Raw genomic sequence first — 18723 nt, forward strand, 5'->3', positions numbered from 1 at the left:
TGATCATGCTGTTTAATCAGCTTCTTGATATGCCACACCTGTCAGGTGGATGGATTATCTTGGCAAAGGAGAAATACTTACAAACAGCTACACAACATTTTTGAGAAATAAGCTTTTTGTGCGTTTGGAAAATTTCTGGAATCTTTTACTTCAGCTCATGAAACATAGGACTAACACTTTACATGTTGCCTTTATATTTTTGTTCAGTGTACTTTATATGAATGTGTATTGCAATGTGTAACATGTATTTCTAGATGAAACACTACGTTTAGTGAAAGTGACTTATTCTGTGTGTTGTTACTTAGTAAATGTGAAATGTGCTTAGAGTTTTGAAACAACTGCCTTCTTTGATGATCTGTTTGGAATTTTGTACAAAGCACTGTGAAAATGTACCACATACTTGTGAAAATGTAACCAAAATATTATATACAAATAACAGAAATAATCACTTATTGTGTAGGCCCAGTTTGCATAAACTGGATGGCCCCCTCTTCTACCTGGGGCAGCTGTGACTAAGATACAGACCACATCAGCATATATCTCTACATTCCATGTAAGGAACTCAGGTGGCCTAGATTTCTCTGGACTCATCCCAATTTCTCTAGGCTGTGAGCAGCATAGTGTACAATAGCAGGGAAATAATTTGTTTTGAATGGCCGAGTGTCAGGTACAGAACAATAGTGGACTGATTCTATGTGAGTGCATTGAAGCTTGATGATCAGAAGTTCAGACTAAGCTTCCGAAGGTGTCACAGAGGATAGTTGTCAGAGGGATGAAAATAGAATTATAAACTGGGTGGTTCGAGCCCTGAATGCTGATTGGCTGACAGCCGTGGCATATCACGGGTATGACAAAACATGTATTTTTACTGCTCTAATTATGTTGGTAACCAGTTTATAATAGCAATAAGGCACCTTGGGGGTTTGTGGTATATTGCCAATATACCACGGCTAAAGGCTGTATCCAGGCACTCCGCGTTGCGTCGTGCTTAAGAACATCTCTTAGCCGTAGTATATTGGCCATATACCACACCCCCTTACTGCTTAAATATAGAATGTTGACACTACGAATAAAGGTAGAATAAAAGGCGAATAAAGGCAGACAAACACTGAGTATACGAAACATTAAGACCATGACATGGACTGACCAGGTGAGGGAGAGATTCTTTTTTAATTGCATTTCATTTTTGGTTGAGGGGCAGCTGTCAGGGGATCTTGCGTGGCTGGTGGACTGGCGGTTGGGAGCTTAGGTCGCTGGTTCGGGTTCCCGTTTTGACTTGGTGGGAGATCTGTCGACGTGCCCTTTGGCACGGCGCTTGACCTTGGCTGCTCTTGTGGGTCGCTCTGGACGAGAGATGGTTAGATGACAATGTAATGTAAATGTTGATCGGCTCAACTGCAGGTAGAATGTATGTTTTAATGTTCAATCAAAATAACAATTTTATTACGCTTATTTTCACGCTCAACAGTTTCCCGTGTGTTTCAAGAATGGTCCACCACCCAAAGGACATCCAGCCAACTTGACACAACTGTGGGAATCATTAGAGTCAATATGGGCACCACCCTAAATTATTTGGTATACTCAGTGTATACTAGATAAAGACAGATGGATAACTATAGACAGAGAGAGATAGACAGATTGAGCATAAAACAGTTTTCCAGACAGACAGTCCTCTCATCTCTTGTGTTCCGTCTCTCCCATATCTGCTTACAGACAGAAAGCCAGAGATAATTTCCCCCAAACTCTCCTATCTGTCCAGAGGTTCGTGCCCAGAGGTTAGGATTACACCATTGTCACTGTACCATCTGCATCTCCCACAACCACAGTCAAAATCAGCACAGGAATTGTTCAAAGCCCTCCAAGTCTTCCAGCAGCACTCTCTGGCAGACTTTCTCTGATGGCTCAATTGCTGCAGCCCTTCTGTTGACTGAGTAGCTCGCCCACGGATGTTAAGAGATTAGAATCCTATGTAGGGCCGATTCCACCAAGTGTCTTTTCTCAAGTTCTCTTCCCCACAGTTTAGCTCTCTCAACATTTCATGACTTGGTTTATGGTCCATTTTCAGGTCATATTGTCTACCTTCAAAGCCATTTCAGTAAATCTGTATTTGTTCTAATTTACTAAGTAAAGTTGTTTCAATTCAAAAACTCTGTATTCTTGCAGCCCTCCCCATTATAGACCATTGATCCATGATTGGAAACGTAAAGATACGTAGTCAATCTTTGCCGTTGATATTCTTATCTAATAAATGTTTTACACTTTCAATAGCCTATACCATACACACACAGCTACCAGATCTATAATTCATATCTACAGGCCTCTAGTGTATGAGATATGTATTACCCACCAAAGTGCGTTGTATCAATATCTCCACTGCCACGTTAAACACAATGTCTTGGTCTTTACTATTTAATGCTACTTAAACATCCTTCTCAAGTCAAGAATAACAACTAATAAAAGTAATAAGAGGTAGTATTTATAGTAATAATGGACTGTGTTACACATGATTTACAAATATAAAGTGGGTAGTGACCTGGTCAGGCAGTAAAATCAATAGTATATAATAGAACAGCAGTGTGGACTGTGTATACTCTATAATTATTTGTTATTCTTAGCTTCTTGTTTTTAGGTATTTTCTTAAAACTGCAAAACAAGGGCTTGTAAGTAAGCGTTTCACTGTAAGGTCTACCTACACCTGTTGTATTCGGCGCATGTGACAAATACAATTTGATTTGATTTATACGTGTGTGTGTGTGTGTGTGTGTGTGTGTGTGTGTGTGTGTGTGTGTGTGTGTGTGTGTGTAAGGGTTGGATATGTGGGTAGTCAGTACAAATAATCTCTAAGGTGTAGATAGTCTCTGAGATGCAAATAATTTTTAAGGTGCAGGGAGACAGCTAGGGTTAGCTGTTCAGCAGTCTGATGGCCTGGTGGTAGTAGCTGTCTCGGAGCCTGTTGGTCCTATACCCAATGCTTCGTTACCGCTTGCCAGATGGTAACAGAGTGAACAGTCCATGGCTCGGGTGACTGGAGTCCTTGATTATCTTGCGGGCCTTCCTCAGACACCACCTGGAGTAGATGTCCAGCTTTGTCTCCATCCTCCATTGCCACTCGACTAACCGTATTCCCACCAGTTTACGCCTCTCCACCTGCCGCTTACAATTCGCTTGGCTGAACATTAGTCCACAGTGAGGCATCAGCTCTCCCAAGCTAAATCAATTAGCCTGTCTCCACCTCTGCCATGCGGAGCTCACAGGGCTGTGTTCAGAAGGATTAGCAGCTGACCAGCAGTCTCTCCAGAGAGGACCAGGGTTCTGCTGTGGTCTGGCTTTTTCCACTCAATCGTTAGCTCAGTAGTTGGAAACAAGCCAAGCCAGAATACTGCATTGCTACTGTATGTGTCATGCTGTTTTGGTGATACGCTCTTATTTAGTCTCAGTCTCTTATACATATGGTATTGTTGAGTTAGATTGGTGAAGGTTTCCGTTTAGAGGATGCGATACGCACAATTACTCATGTATCTCTCTCTTTCTCATTTGGTCTGTTATCTTCTTATTATACACACAGATTTTTTAAAAACTCCCACTGGGCGCACACTGGTTGAATCAACTTTGTTTCCACATAATTGAAACTAAATTACATTGAGCCAACGTCTGTTCCCAGGGGGATCTTTCTCTCTTACGTAGGAATACTGTATTTTCTACGCAATTATAGCTTGACTGCGTTGCTGTATCCGCAGGGAAGGCTCCTAGGTAAAGAGACAAGATCTTTATTTATGTTTACATCGCACAAATTGTTGGTCACAGGTCAGATAAACCGACTCTGATAGAATGTTTTGAGGCTATAGTAAAAGAAGCTTATATTTATATTTTTACGACAGTTGAACTAAGCTCATGAGGCATTTATAGATTCTTCCATAATCAATAGGCATATATCATTCATTTATTTGTAGTAACTGAGGATTCTATTTTTAACTTAAAGGGCATTTATTGCTCTTAGGAGTTCCTATTCCTGGTTTGTCCTCATTTCCTACATCTCAGATGAAGCCCATCTCCAATGGGTCACATACTTTAGAACGCCATAATGTAACTAGATCTGACAAGACTAAAGGGTAGAGCTGCCATCTTTAGGTGTAACCAGTCGTAGCTCAGAAGTCCGCGTTCTTATAGGTGACAGGCTTGAATCCCAGGGAAGGCTTAAGCGATTCATCATGACGCTTAATAATATCGTGATTTTTTTTCCCCTTCACATCACATTCCTTATGGTAAAAGGTCAAAGTCATAGGTCAAAGTCTAGCATAGCGTTTTTAGGGGTGTCTACTGATTTAAATCTGATCTCCATCGACACATCCTCTCTGAAGTATGGTAGTCACGTTATTTTTCAGACTCATTGGCATCTCCATGAAGATTAGCTAGAGACAGGCATAAATTATGAATAATCCTCTGATTTGCTTGAAGTTTATGCTAAGACTATTCCCACACACCTGCGCTTCTGGCAAACAGTGAGAGGCAAACTAAAAAGAGAATCAGGCAAATTATGCTACCCTCTGCATATTGGATACTTAGCTTATTCAAGCCTATCTCAGAATACAACACTGCCTCTAAGACAAAAAAAAAGCTCTTTACCTGACTGGCTTTTCAATGATCTAGAAATGTACACTTTTTGTTCTCTTGTGGGAAGCAATCACTCCCCTATTTCTGACTACAAATGATCTATAACTGGGCTAATAACTCGCTAACTAGCAAAGAATATGAATAAAATGTACACACGTGGCTACATGCAGCTCTTGTTTTGATCTTAAAACAAGGTCATCTCAAAACAAGCGCACCTACTCATGACCACAGCTGTAAACACAGTCCAGTTCAAATTAAATGGCACAGATCCATATATGGCAATGGTCGATTTGCATATAGGCTTACTGCAGCTCTGATTGGTTATGCCACACCGGTGTGTGTATAATACAGGCTGAGTCGTGTGTAATAGAATCCTACTCCGATGCGTTCTGCCTATAACAATATCTCTTGCATAGTTTGTTTTGTTTCGGTATGTTGCATTGAAAGTGGCTAATATTACGTTGAATCGATAACAATTGCCACAGTAAAGCGAAACTTTGATTGTGTTGACTAACATGGAAAACTCAAAAAAGTTGATTTGAAGTCCAATCTCATGCTTCTCTCCATGGGCTGATATTTCTTCTGCACTCTGACAGTCTCTGGGCTACTGCACGCAGTTTAGAGGGAACATTGCTTATGAGAGCATAATCCCCTCGAGTGGCTACTTGTCAATCACCACTATTGTTCTAATGGAGGTGATTTGCAGTGTCATATCAGGACGAAACATGCACAGTACAATCTCCCTGGGCTGTCGTCAGGCCAAGTAGTCCTGAGGCATGGTCCTAAGCCTCAGGTCCTCCGAGAGGGGAGAGATCACACAGAACATCAGATAAGACAGGATAAGTACACCAGATAGGACAGACTGACCCTAGCCACCTGGCACAGACTATTGCAGCAAAGCTACTGGGGACTGAGACGGGGGGGGTTTGAGACAGGATCAACCAGGCGGGCTATAGCCCCACCCACTTTGCCGAAGCACAGCCCCCACACCAGAGGGATATCAACAGACCACCAACTTACTACCCTGAGACAAGGCAGAGTATAGCCCACGAAGATCTCCCCCACCACACAAGCCCAAGGGGACGCAAGACCGGACAGGAAGATGACATCAGTGACTCAACCCACTCATGTTGAGTATAGCGACAAAAGCCTGGCAAGACGTGATGCACCCCTCTTAGGGATGGCATGGGAGAGCATTACCAAGCCAGTGATTCAGCCCCCGTAATAGGGTCAGGGGCATAGAATCCCAGTGGAGCGAGGGGAGCCGGCCAGGCAAGACAGCAAGGGTGCTACGTCACTCCAGTGCCTTGTTGTTCACCTTTGCACCCCTGGGCCAGACTACACTCTATAGTAGGACCTACTGAAGAGATGAGTCTTCAGTAAAGACAAAAGTTGAGACCGAGTCTGCCTCTCTCACATGGATCGGCAGACCATTCCATAAAAATGTAGCTCTATAGGAGAAAGCCCTGCCTCCATTTACATTACATTTACATTTAAGTCATTTAGCAGACGCTCTTATCCAGAGCGACTTACAAATTGGTGCATTTACCTTATGATATCCAGTGGGACAACCACTTTACAATAGTGCATCTAAGGATTACTTTATCCTATCCTAGGTATTCCACCTGTTGGCTTAGGAATTCTAGGAACAATAAGCAGACCTGTGTCTTGTGACTGTAGCATACGTGTAGGTATGTACAGCAGGACCAAATCAGAGGGATAGGTAGGAGCAGGTAGGTAGGAGCAAGTCCATGTAATGCTTTGTAGGTTAGCAGTAAAACCTTGAACTCAGCCCTAGCCTTGACAGTGTTGAGAGGCTAGCACTGGAGTAATATGATCACATTTTGGGGTTCTAGTCAAGATTCTAGCAGCCGTATTTAGCACTAGCTGAAGTTTATTTAGTGGCTTATCCGTGTAGCTGGAAAGTAAAGCATTGCAGTAGTCTAATCTTGAAGTGACAAAAGCATGGATTAGCTTTACTGCATATTTTTGGGAAAAAAGTTTCAGAGAGGGCTGCTGCAGAATTGCTATTTTACCATTAAAAGGCATGGTACCCATATAATTATTAGCTAGCTAGATTACTACATAGCTAGATATCTAATTTGGTATCTATCGGTTATATCTGTGATATGATTCCTAAAAATAGTAAGCCAGCTGTAATTTGGAGCAAAAACGACTGGCTAGTGATTCAACATGTAGCTAGCTAGCCAGACAGAGAGGCCTGTTGCAGGATTGCTATTTTACCAGTAAAATTAAGCTAATCTAACTCTAATCCCCATAGCTAGATTTATTAGCTAGCTAGCTAGATATATATATATCTCATGAGGTGTGAGTCTATCTGGGATATGATTCCAAAAAAATAGTAGTTAAGTCTGCTGGCTGTTGATTGCAAGAATTAAAAGCCTAACCCTCATGATGATAGATAACTAAACCAGCTAGATTATGGCTTTTGAAAGCTCAGGCTCAGAAGGTACCTGTCAAGGATGCATTTTATAAACACAACATGCAACATTTTCAAAGATATTACTGAAGTACAGTGCATATAAGGAAATCAGTCAATGGAAATAAATTCATTAGGCCCTAATATATGGGTTTCACATGACATAGGCCCACCCACTGGGGAGCCAGGCTCAGCCAATTATTATAATTTTTCCCCCCACAAAAGGGCTTTGTTACCGACATAAATACCCCTTAGCAACCTAATCGATGGATTTCACATGACAATGGCCCACCTACTTGGCAGCCAGGCCCACACAGGCCCAGCCAATAACAATTATTTTTTTCCCCACAAAAGGGCTTTATTACAGACATAAATACCCCTCAGCCTTTTATTGTCCCCAGAACAAGGTGCACCTGTGTAATTATCATGCTGTTTAAAACCTCTTTGGGCTAGACGTGCCGTTAGCGGCACACCTCGACAACATCCTGTGAAATTGCAGAGCGAAATTCAAAATACAAAAATCGTAATATTAAACATTCATGAAAATACAAGTGTCTTACATCGTTTAAAAGCTTAACTTCTTGTTAATCCAGCCGCTTTTTCAGATTTCAAAAAGGCTTTACGGCGAAAGCATATCATGCGACTATCTGAGGACAGCATACAAAAGCATTAAAAACATTTTCCAAACCAGCAGAGGCGTCACGAACGTCAGAAATAGAGTTAAAATAAATCCATTTCCTTAGAAGATCTTTCTCTGTTTGCAATCCCAAGGGTCCCAGCTACATAACAAATGGTTGTTTTGTTCGATAAAGTCCTTTTTTAGATCCCCAAAAAGTCAGTTTAGTTGGTGCGCTTGATTCAGTAATCCACCTGTTCCCCTCGTTCAAAATGCATACAAAGGAATCCCAAAAAGTTACCGGTAAACTTCGTCCAAACAAGTCAAACAACGTTTCTAATCAATCCTCAGGTACCCCAATATGTAAATAAACGACACAATTTAAGACGGACTTCTTGTTACTGTATGTTCATTGCCGGAGATAAACTATTAGGCCTATACAGTATGTAAATTAGGTCTATAGTTTTTATAGGACAGTGGTGGACTGTATGTCCATTGCCGGAGATAAATAACGAAGTGTGCGCCCTCATCCACGCGTGCCACAAGACTACAGTCAAAATGAGAGCCACCTGGAAAAACTACAAATTCTAGCAAATTTAATTAAAAAAAAAAAAAACAAGCCTGAAACCCTTTCTAAAGACTGTTGACATCTTGTGGAAGCCATAGGAACTGAAATCTGGGAGGATTTCCTTTGAATTTCCCATAGACAGCCATTTCAATGGGTGGTGACCTCAAAAAAAAGAAAATGAATTGATTCTCCTCGGGTTTTTGCCTGCCATATCAGTTATGTTATACTCACAGACATGATTTTAACAGTTCTAGAAACTTCAGAGTGTTCTCTATATATATGCATATCCTAGCTTCTGGGCCTGAGTAACAGGCAGTTTACTTTGGGCACCTCAGTCATCCGAACTTCCAAATACTGCCCCCTATCCCTGAGAAGTTTCTTGATATCCACATCTGTCAGGTGGAAGGATTATCTTGGCAAAGGAGAAATGCTCACGAACAGGGATATTAACACATTTGTGCACAGCATTTGAGATAAATGTATGGAACATTTGTGGGATTTTTAATTTCAGATCATGAAACATGGGACCAAAACTTTACACTTTACATTTTTGTTCAGTGTACTATTAGGCCTATACAGTATGTAAATTAGGTCTATAGTTTTTATAGGACAGTGGTGGACTGTCATCACTCAGACCTTCGTGAGGAGGCAATCAATAGACAGAGACCAGGCAGTCAATAGAAGCTGTCCCCACAGAGACAAGGACAGGCAGGGGCTGGAGAGACTGGACAACATGCTGCTGAGGCTGCAGACAATCACACACTCTCACAGCCTAGATGAACCTAGGTGAACTTCAACGTACTGGAGGACTACTGTAGAAATTGTTGTCTTTACAGGAAAGATAGGAAGAAGAATATGTGATTTGTGTAGCACCTGAATGCAAGGGCAAGCAGTTATGCATTGTAAGGGATAAACGTTGTTTTAGGTTGTATGTAATATATTTTGGTAATATGTTTTGGTGCATATACATACAGTAGCAGTCAAAAGTTTGGACACACCTACTCATTCAAAGGTTTTTCTTCTTTTTTTTTTACTATTTTCTACATTGTAGAATAATAGTGAAGACATCAAACTACAAACTATAAAATAAAACATAGAATCATGTAGTAACCAAAAAAGTGTTAAACAAATCAAAATACATTTTATTTTTGAGATTCCTCAAGGTAGCCACCCTTTGCCTTGATGACAGTTTTGCACACTCTTGGCACGTGTATGCCTTATTAAAAGTTAATTTGTGGAATTTCTTTCCTTCTTAATGTGTTTGAGCCAATCAGTTGTGTTGTGACAAGGTAGGGGTGGTATACAGAAGATAGCCCTATTCGATAAAAGACCAAGTCCATATTATGGCAAGAACAGCTCAAATAAGCAAAGAGAAATGACAGTCCATCATTACTTTAAGACATGGAGGTCAGTTCATCTGGAACATGTCAAGACCTAAAGTTACCTCTGCTGCAGAGGATAAGTTCATTAGAGTTTACTGCACCTCAGACAGCAGCCCAAATAAATGCTCCTGAGAGTTCATGTAACAGACACATCTCAACATCAACTGTTTAGAGGAGACTGTGTGAATCAGGTCTTCATGGTTGAATTGCTGTAAAGAAACCACTACTAAAGGACACCAATAATAAGAAGAGACTAGCTTTAGCCAAGAAACACAAGCAGTGGATATTAGACTGGTGGATATCTGTCCTTTGGTCTGATGAGTCCAAATGAGAGTTTTGGTTCCAACCGCCGTGTGTTTGTGAGACGCAGAGTAGGTGAATGGATGATCTCCGCATGTATAGTTCCTACCGTGAAGCATGCAGAAGGAGGTGTGATGGTATGGGGGTGCTTTTCTGGTGACACTGTATGATTTATTTAGAATTCAAGGCACACTTAACTGGTTTGCACTTAGTGGGACTGTCATTTCTTTTTCAACAGGCCAATGACCCAAAACACACCTTCAGGCTGTGTAAGGGCTATTTGACCAAGGAGAGTGATGGAGTGCTGTATCAGATGACCTGGCCTCCACAATCACCTGACCTCAACTCAATTGAGATGGTTTGGGATGAGTTTGACCGCAGAGTGAAGGAAAAGCAGCCAATAAGTGCTCAGCATATGGGGGAACTCCTTCAAGACTGGTGGAAAAGCATTACTCATGAAACTGGTTGAGAGAATGCCACGCGTGTGCAAAGCTATCATCAAAAAAGGGTGTCTACTTTGAAGAATCTCACATTTTAAATATATTTTGATTTGTTTAACACTTTTTTGGTTACTACAGGATTCCATGTGTTATTTCATAGTTTTGATGTCTTCACTATTATTCTACAATGTAGAAAATAGTAAAAAATAAAATAAAAACACTTGAATGAATAGGTGTGTCCAATTGTTTGACTGGTACTGTATGTGTTTAATATACTATCAAAATGATAACATTTTTGATCACAGAATATTCCATAGAATTCCAGAAAATAAAACAGCTGTAACTCATTCACTGTAAAGGGTATTACTAGTCTGATTTCAGATGATCAAGCCTTACAACATAAAGAAGATTCAACATTCTCTAAGTTTTTTCTACACCTTCATTAGGAAGTTGTGTAAAAGGCAGTTTGGGGAAAAAACTGATATTTGTTTAAGATACAGTTCACGGGTGTTTTTCTTGACTGATTACCATTTGATTGATGTCGTGCTATTGTATGTTATATCATTTGAAAGGGCTGTTTCTCAGCTTTCAAAATATGTATCATGTTTTCAGATATGGGTTGACACCAGCAAATATTGCTCATTAATGCATGTAGAGGTCATGGAAATTCTGGAATTCCAAATCTTACCTTCCGGTTATACAACAATGCCAATATGGTGATTTACAGTTACAGTTAGCTGGTGTTCTAAAGCCTACTGTTTCCACTCCCCTTTAATATTGTATTATCAATCTTGCATGTATGTAATGGCTGAACATAAGGGTTCAGGTAGAAATATGCCTCAGCATGAGATGCCAGAGGTCGAGCTCACATATTGTTCATTCTTATGTGCATGCACTGCATGTAGGATATTTTATGTGGGTGGGATTGTTGGCGGTTTGAAATGGTGACTCGTATGTACTTCTAATGCACACTTTCTTTCTCTATCTTTCCCATTCTAAGGTTGTCATGCTTCAATTGAAGCTTGGACTTTCGGGAAGCAAAACCAGAACAAAAGCTGTGCAGTACTAATACTTCCCATCTGGACATCACACCTGAATGCTTAACTGACCAACACAGCTTTGACAGGAAAACAGTGAACACACATCAACAATCAATATTAGCACATGCTGTGCTTCATCCAACTGGGAATCTGCAAATGCCTTGTTCTTTATCGCATTGAGTGGTGAATTTCTAAGGCCAAGCCAAAAACATTTGGAATGAAGTAGTGAAGCAGACTTTTCCCCCCTTGATGTAGATCATGTTAACATTCTAGTTAACCCTCAATATCAACAAGACTGGACCGCCCAGGCTTTGGAGCTGAGCGCAAATTAAATTAACCCTGGTTCAGCTTAAAATGAAGACAGAGTGAGCCAACCCTGTGTATCACCATTATCTTTCAGTGTAGATTTTACCCACTGAGGGTTATTGAAACAGGAGGAGACCATGAAAGCAGCAGTTGATAGGAAGTCAGAGTCTGAGGTGTTGTGCTCGGCCTGGCTGGAGTGGAGATAAGAGCTTGGGCGAGAGAGAAAACAGAGTTTGATGAGACGAGCAGAATACAAATCAGTGTCTACTGTCCCTCAGCCAGACTGCCGAATAAAACCAATATTAGTGTGTCTGCTGAAATGGACAGTGATTCAGCAACTATAATAGCTTTACTGGTTGTGCATTGAAATGGTACGAGCATAATCAAAAGCTCTAATATGAAACTAAATAGCAATCACCTTTTCTGTAAATCTCAATTTTGGAGATTTTGTCTCAGAACCCAGTGTGTCTCCAAGACTGAAATTATGGATAAAGGATCCATCAGGTCCCATGGATACGTGTGACAACCAACAGTGACACCCATCAATGCAGCCCTCGCACCATGCCGAGAAGACAAAGGAGGCCCTGATTTGATTGTGGTGATGTGGCTCATCTAGACCTTGAACAAAGGTTTAAAGGGGAAAGGCAAGATGGATCAGGATAATAGCTCCGTTGATCCGTTCTTCACCAACGCCACGGAGAGCTCTGAACCCACAAAGGCACTATGGGACAAAGCCACGCTCCTGGGGCTCCAGATCTTCCTGTCAGCCATCCTGGCAATCGTCACCCTGGCCACCGTGCTGTCCAATGCCTTTGTCATCGCCACCATATTCCTGACTCGGAAGCTACACACGCCAGCCAACTTTCTGATTTGCTCGCTGGCTGTGACAGACCTGCTGGTGTCCATCCTGGTCATGCCTATTAGCATCTTGTACACAGTGAGTAAGACGTGGGCCCTGGGGCAGATTGTCTGCGACATCTGGCTGTCATCGGACATCACCTTCTGCACTGCCTCCATCCTGCACCTGTGCGTCATCGCGCTGGACCGCTACTGGGCCATCACTGACGCCCTGGAGTACTCCAAGCGCCGGACAATGCGTCGAGCGGGCCTGATGATAACAGTGGTATGGGTGATCTCCATCTCCATCTCCATGCCGCCGCTCTTCTGGAGGCAGGCCAAGGCCAACGAGGAGGTGATGGAGTGCATGGTGAACACGGATCAGATCTCCTACACGCTCTACTCCACCTTCGGGGCGTTCTATGTTCCCACTGTGTTGCTGATCATCCTCTACGGCCGGATCTACGTGGCAGCCCGCTCACGCATCTTTAAGACACCAGTGTCGTGCGGCAAGCGTTTCACCACGGCCCAGCTCATCCAGACATCCGCCGGCTCCTCCCTTTGCTCCATCAACTCTGCCTCCAACCAAGAGGGCCACCTGCACCCCGGAGGGGGAGGCAACACGGGAGGAGTGGCAGTAAACGGAGGTGGAGGAAGCAGTGGTGGGTCGCCTCTCTTCAATAACTGCGTGATGGTGAAGCTGGCTGACAGCGTGCTGGAGAGGAAGCGTCTGTGCACCGCCCGGGAGAAGAAGGCCACCAAGACGCTGGGCATCATCCTGGGAGCCTTCATCGTGTGCTGGCTACCCTTTTTCGTGGTCACCCTGGTACTGGCCATCTGCAAAGAATGCTGGTTCCACCCAGTGCTCTTCGACGTGTTCACCTGGCTTGGCTACCTAAACTCGCTCATCAATCCCGTTATCTACACTGCCTTCAATGACGAGTTCAAGCTGGCCTTCCACAAACTCATCAAGTTCAAGAGATGCTACTAAGGGAATGCGAGTATTGTACATACAAAATATATCATAACCCAGTGTTTCCCAAACGTGGGGTCTCCTGATTTGAAAATGGGGTTGCGAGAGAAACTCTGAAGGAAACAAAAATAATTGTGCTTGGTTCATAAAACCGGGGTTACGTCAGTTGTAATAAACAGAGCGGTTTCTGTTTTCTTATTACAAATGTGGTTCTATTTTTTGCGGGGGGGTATAAACTACAAAATATTATGATCCCATCACTGAAAGATAAGACTCAGGCACATGTATGTGTCTTCTGTTTCCCTCTACAGTGCCCACAAGCCTCATTAGAACAGAGTGGACAAGACCAGGTACTAAATAAGACTGGGGTGAAAAGAACATCATTCGCTAATTTTCCATCCAATTTGTAACAGATTTTCATGCGAATATTCTCAAATCTGCCAAAAACAATATGCGCCATCAACTGAACTGAATTATTGAGGATAAAATTCTGTGCATGATGACGTAGTGCACATAAAAGTAACTTTTGCCGTTCAATTCCCATGTACCGAATTAAAAATACAAGTTAAATGGGTTTCCATCACATTTTCAACTCAACTGATGGTTTTGCGTTATATTGCAAATGTGCCCTCTCTGGTCTTGGCACATGCGCTGTAGCCAACAGTTCGCAGATACAGTGCAGGTAGGCTACCTACATTGAGATTATTATGGATAAGGGCGAGATTATTTGTATGAATGAATGACATTTTATTTTCATGTGAAATTGCCAATTGGCAACCCATCCTTTACGGGATTAATTGACACAAACAAACATGAAAATAATTCACTATGGTAATTAAATGAGAATTCTTATTCTGGTGTTCTCTGCATTGCGCATCGTGTACAGAGTGAAAAAAAGTAAGGTAAAAATCAATACATAAGTAGCCTAAATAAGGTTGTATTTGTCAAACGGAAGCCAAACATCGATCATCATGTCACCAGAATATGACCTTCAATATTTATTGAAAAGGAGCATTAAACTCATCACCTTGCACATTCACCTCCCTGTGAAGTTCATCATAATTGATTTAATCTTGTTTAATAAACTGCATGATTTCCCGAGTCATAGTGGGAGGACCACACAACATAGAGTGGTGATGGTTATTACAGTATATCAATAGTTGCACATAAAGCCACAACATTTTTTCTCATAATTAATTTTACCGACACAAAAATATCTCATCATGTCTCATGAACAAATTGTCTGTCGGCATTTATAAAATTGTACAGGCAATTCATGTTTCCTTCTGCCCATCTTGATTTTTTTCATGCATCAGTTAATTAATCTGCATGAAATGGTTGGATTAAAACGTGGTTATTGAACTTCTTTTCTACACAGAAGATCATACAAAACTGTTGTCTGATGATCTTCTGAACTTCCCAATACCTTTCTGATGCATTTCAGTCACTTCAAACCATACTTCCTTCAGCATGAAATACTGTCAAAAGTACTATCAGACTGATTTGTAATAGACTGTCATATACCCGATTAAAAAATGAAACATTGGCCGTTGATTACATCACCTTTTTTTTTTTACAGGATGGGGTCGCGGAAAAATGTGGATATCGAAATGGGTCGTGGGCAAAAAAAGATTGGGAACTCCTGTCATAACCTATTCTCTCGCAATTCTTAGTAAATACCGGTATGGGAATATAGGGTCTATTCATATAAACACTGTACTGTGGCATTTGTTCATGTTGTAAACACATGCTCATTGTGTTTGGTCTCTGTACATTTGTTGTACATTGGAACTTCATTGACATGCTTATGAAGTGCCATACATCTTACAGATATTTCCTTACTAGAAATGTATGCATGCATAAGAAAAATTGAATCAAATATTCCAAGCACTATGAAACTCATTATAAATGAGGGTTTGGGTTGGCATATTACAGACCCCAAAGGAATAGACTTATCATACATGTTTGAGACAAATGAAGGAGTCTCTAAAGTATAAGAACTGGTCCTTCTTTGGATGAAAGACATAAGGTAATTAATCCGTGGATTATTTTTGAGCAGTGGATTATAAAGCCCCATTGGACTGGGAAAGACATGGTAAATTGTTACAGAAGTGTCACATACAGAGGCGGATCTTCCTTAACACGTCTGTTGTACAGTACAATAGAGAAATACGTATATAAAGATTCAGTCTTACTGTGTCTCTCTATGTGGCTGCATTTGTTTATGTGTGGAGGAGTTGTCACCTTGCTCTAGGTGTAATGATGTGTGGGGAGGGGAGAGTTACAGTGAATGAAATGTGGACATATTTTTCACCAGTGTGGCATCAGCTTATTGTATCCAACTGATTAAACTTTAAACATTACCCACATTCGAGGAGCTTGACTTCTCTATGTAGGAGACAGCATTTACCTTTGGATTGAACCTAAAAATGAGTGATGTCCTGTTCCCTGGCAACAAATGAATCTGCATAAGCTACTGTAAACCCACTGGGCACACAGTGGTTGAGTCAACGTTGTTTCAATGTCATTTGTCAGCCGTTTGTGACGGGGAATCTATGTGGGAAAAAGTCAATCATTACTGTTTTCATATTTTTAACCAGCGTAGTAAACATTAAAATTAAGTTAAAACTTAAAGTAACAGGTTGTTACATCAAAATAATTTCAACAATCATCAGAACTATGCATATGTTGAAATTGCATTGAAAATCCAACGTAGAAATGTTTAAAATATTTTTCATCCTATAGTCAATATCTATTGGGTGGTTGAAATTATGTCAAAATTTATATTTGACCTTTTATTTGACCTTCTTTCAATGTTGATATTCAAATAATATGTTTGAATCAGTGAAATTGTTTCAATGCCATGAACCTAAATAGAGAATGTACAGTATATTGAAATGAAATGTGAATCCGCAGTCCAATGGTTCCTGCCTGTGACTCCTATTGGTATATGAGGGGTAATGAGCTTTGATGATAACAAGTCTACCATCCAGATGCCTACCTCTACACTGAGTGTAGACAGACTGACCAGGTAAAAGCTATGATCCCATATTGATGTCACTTAAGTCATTGTAGATGAAGGGGAGAAGACAAGTTAAATAAGGATTTTTAAGCCTTAAGACATGGATTGTGTATATGTGCCATTGAGAGGGTGAATGGGAAAGACAAAATATTTAAGTGCCTTTGAGTGTGTCAAGAACTGTAATGCTGCTGGATTTTTCACACTCCAGTGTGTATCAAGAATGGTCCACCACCCAAAGGACATCCAGCAAACTTGACACAACTGTGGGAAGCATTGGAGTCAAAATAAGCCAGCATCGCTGTGGAACGCTTTCGACACCGTGTGGAGTCCATGCCCTGACGAATTGAGGCAAAAGGGCAAAAGTGGATGCAACTCAATATTAGTTTTGGTATTTGGTAGGATCCCCATTAGCTGTTGCAAAAGCAGCAGCTATTCTTCCTGAGGTCCACACCAAACATGAAACATAATATAGAATGACATAATACAGAACATCATTAGACAAGAACAGCTCAAGTACAGAACTACATAAAACATTTTTTAAAGGCACACGTAGTCTACATATCAATGCATAGACACAAACTATCTAGGTCAAATGGGGGAGAGGTGTTGTGCCACGAGGTGTTGCTTTATCTGTTTTTTGAAACCAGGTTTGCTGTTTATTTGAGCAATATGAGATGGAAGGAAGTTCATGTACATTTTCTTGAATTTGTTCTAGATTTGGGGACTATGAAAATATGGTTGAATCATCAGCATACATGGACACACATGCTTTGTTTAATGCCAGTGGCAGGTCATTGGTAAAAATAGAAAAGAGTAGAGGGCCTAGAGAGCTGCCCTGCGGTACACCACACTTTACATGTTTAACATTAGAGACACTTCCATTAAAGAAAACCCTTTCTTCTATTACATAGATAGCTCCGAATCCACGATATGGAAGAGGTTGAAAAGCCATAGCACTTAAGTTTTTCAACAACAGGTTATGGTCAATAATATCAAAGGCTGCACTGAAATCTAACAGTACAGCTCCCACCATCTTCTTATTATCAATTTCTTTCAACCAATCATCAGTCATTGGTGTCAGTGCAGTACATGTTGAGTGCCCTTCTCTATAAGCATGCTGAAAGTATGTTGTTAATTTGTTTACAGATAAATAAAATTTAATTTGGTCAAACACAATTTATTCCTACAGTTTGCTAAGAGCTGGCAGCAAGCTTATAGGTCTGCTGTTAGAACCAGTAAAGGCCGCTTTACCACTCTTGGGTAGCGGAATTACTTTGGCTTCCCTCCAGGCCTGAGGACAAAGACTTTCCTCTAGGCTCAGATTAAAAATATGACAGATAGGAGTGGCTATAGAGTCAGCTACCATCCTCAGTAGCTTTCCATCTAAGTTGTCAATGCCAGGAGGTTTGTCATTATTGATCTTTAACAACAATTTTCCCACCTCTCCCACACTAACTTTACAAAATTCACACTTGCACTGCTTTCCTTTCATTATAATTTTTTTTTTTATGCATGAATATAATTGCTCACTGTTTGTCATGGGCATCTCCTGCTTAAGTTTCCCCACTTTGCCAATTTAAATAATAATTTAAATAATTGGCAAGATCAAATGGTTTTGTGATGAATAAGCCATCTGATTCGATGAAAGATGGAGTTGAATTTGTCTTTCTGCCCATAATTTAATTAAAATTTCTCACAAGTTTTTTTCCATCATTCTTTATATCATTGATCTTGGCTTCATAATACAGTTTCTTCTTCTTTTTGTTGAGTTTAGTCACATCATTTCTCAATTTGCAGTAAGTAAAACAGTCAGATGTGCAGCCAGACTTATTGGCCACTCCTTTTGCCCCATCTCTTTCAACCATACAATTTTTCAATTCCTCATCAATCCATGGAGCCTGAACAGTTCTAACAGTCAGTTTCTTAACAGGTGCATGTTTATCAATAATTGTAAGAACCAATTTCATAAATTCATCAAGTGCAGCGTCTGGATGCTCCTCATTAATCACACCAGACCAACAAATATTTTTAACATCATCCACATAAGAGTCACAGCAAAATCTTTTGTATGATCTCTAATATACTCTTTTAGGCCCGGCTGTTGGAACTTTGGCTTTCCTGGATATAGTCACTATATTGTAATCACTGCATCCAATGGGTACGTATATAGCTTTAGAACAAAGTTCTA

General features: G+C 40.8%; 1 protein-coding gene across 1 annotated transcript in view; it reads left to right on the forward strand.

Annotated features, from left to right (window-relative positions):
- LOC129812635 (5-hydroxytryptamine receptor 1D-like) overlaps positions 1-15876 on the forward strand; it is a 39109-nt gene extending 23233 nt beyond the window's left edge. Inside the window, exon 2 of the mRNA XM_055864367.1 lies at positions 11358-15876. Coding sequence (XP_055720342.1) covers positions 12353-13531 — 1179 coding nt within the window. The 5' untranslated portion in view covers positions 11358-12352 and the 3' untranslated portion in view covers positions 13532-15876. The remainder of the gene's footprint in view (positions 1-11357) is intronic.
- Positions 15877-18723: the final 2847 nt, after the last annotated feature.

The sequence above is a fragment of the Salvelinus fontinalis genome, chromosome 16, assembly GCF_029448725.1.
Source record: "Salvelinus fontinalis isolate EN_2023a chromosome 16, ASM2944872v1, whole genome shotgun sequence".
In the NCBI taxonomy this organism is placed as follows: Eukaryota; Metazoa; Chordata; class Actinopteri; order Salmoniformes; family Salmonidae; genus Salvelinus; species Salvelinus fontinalis.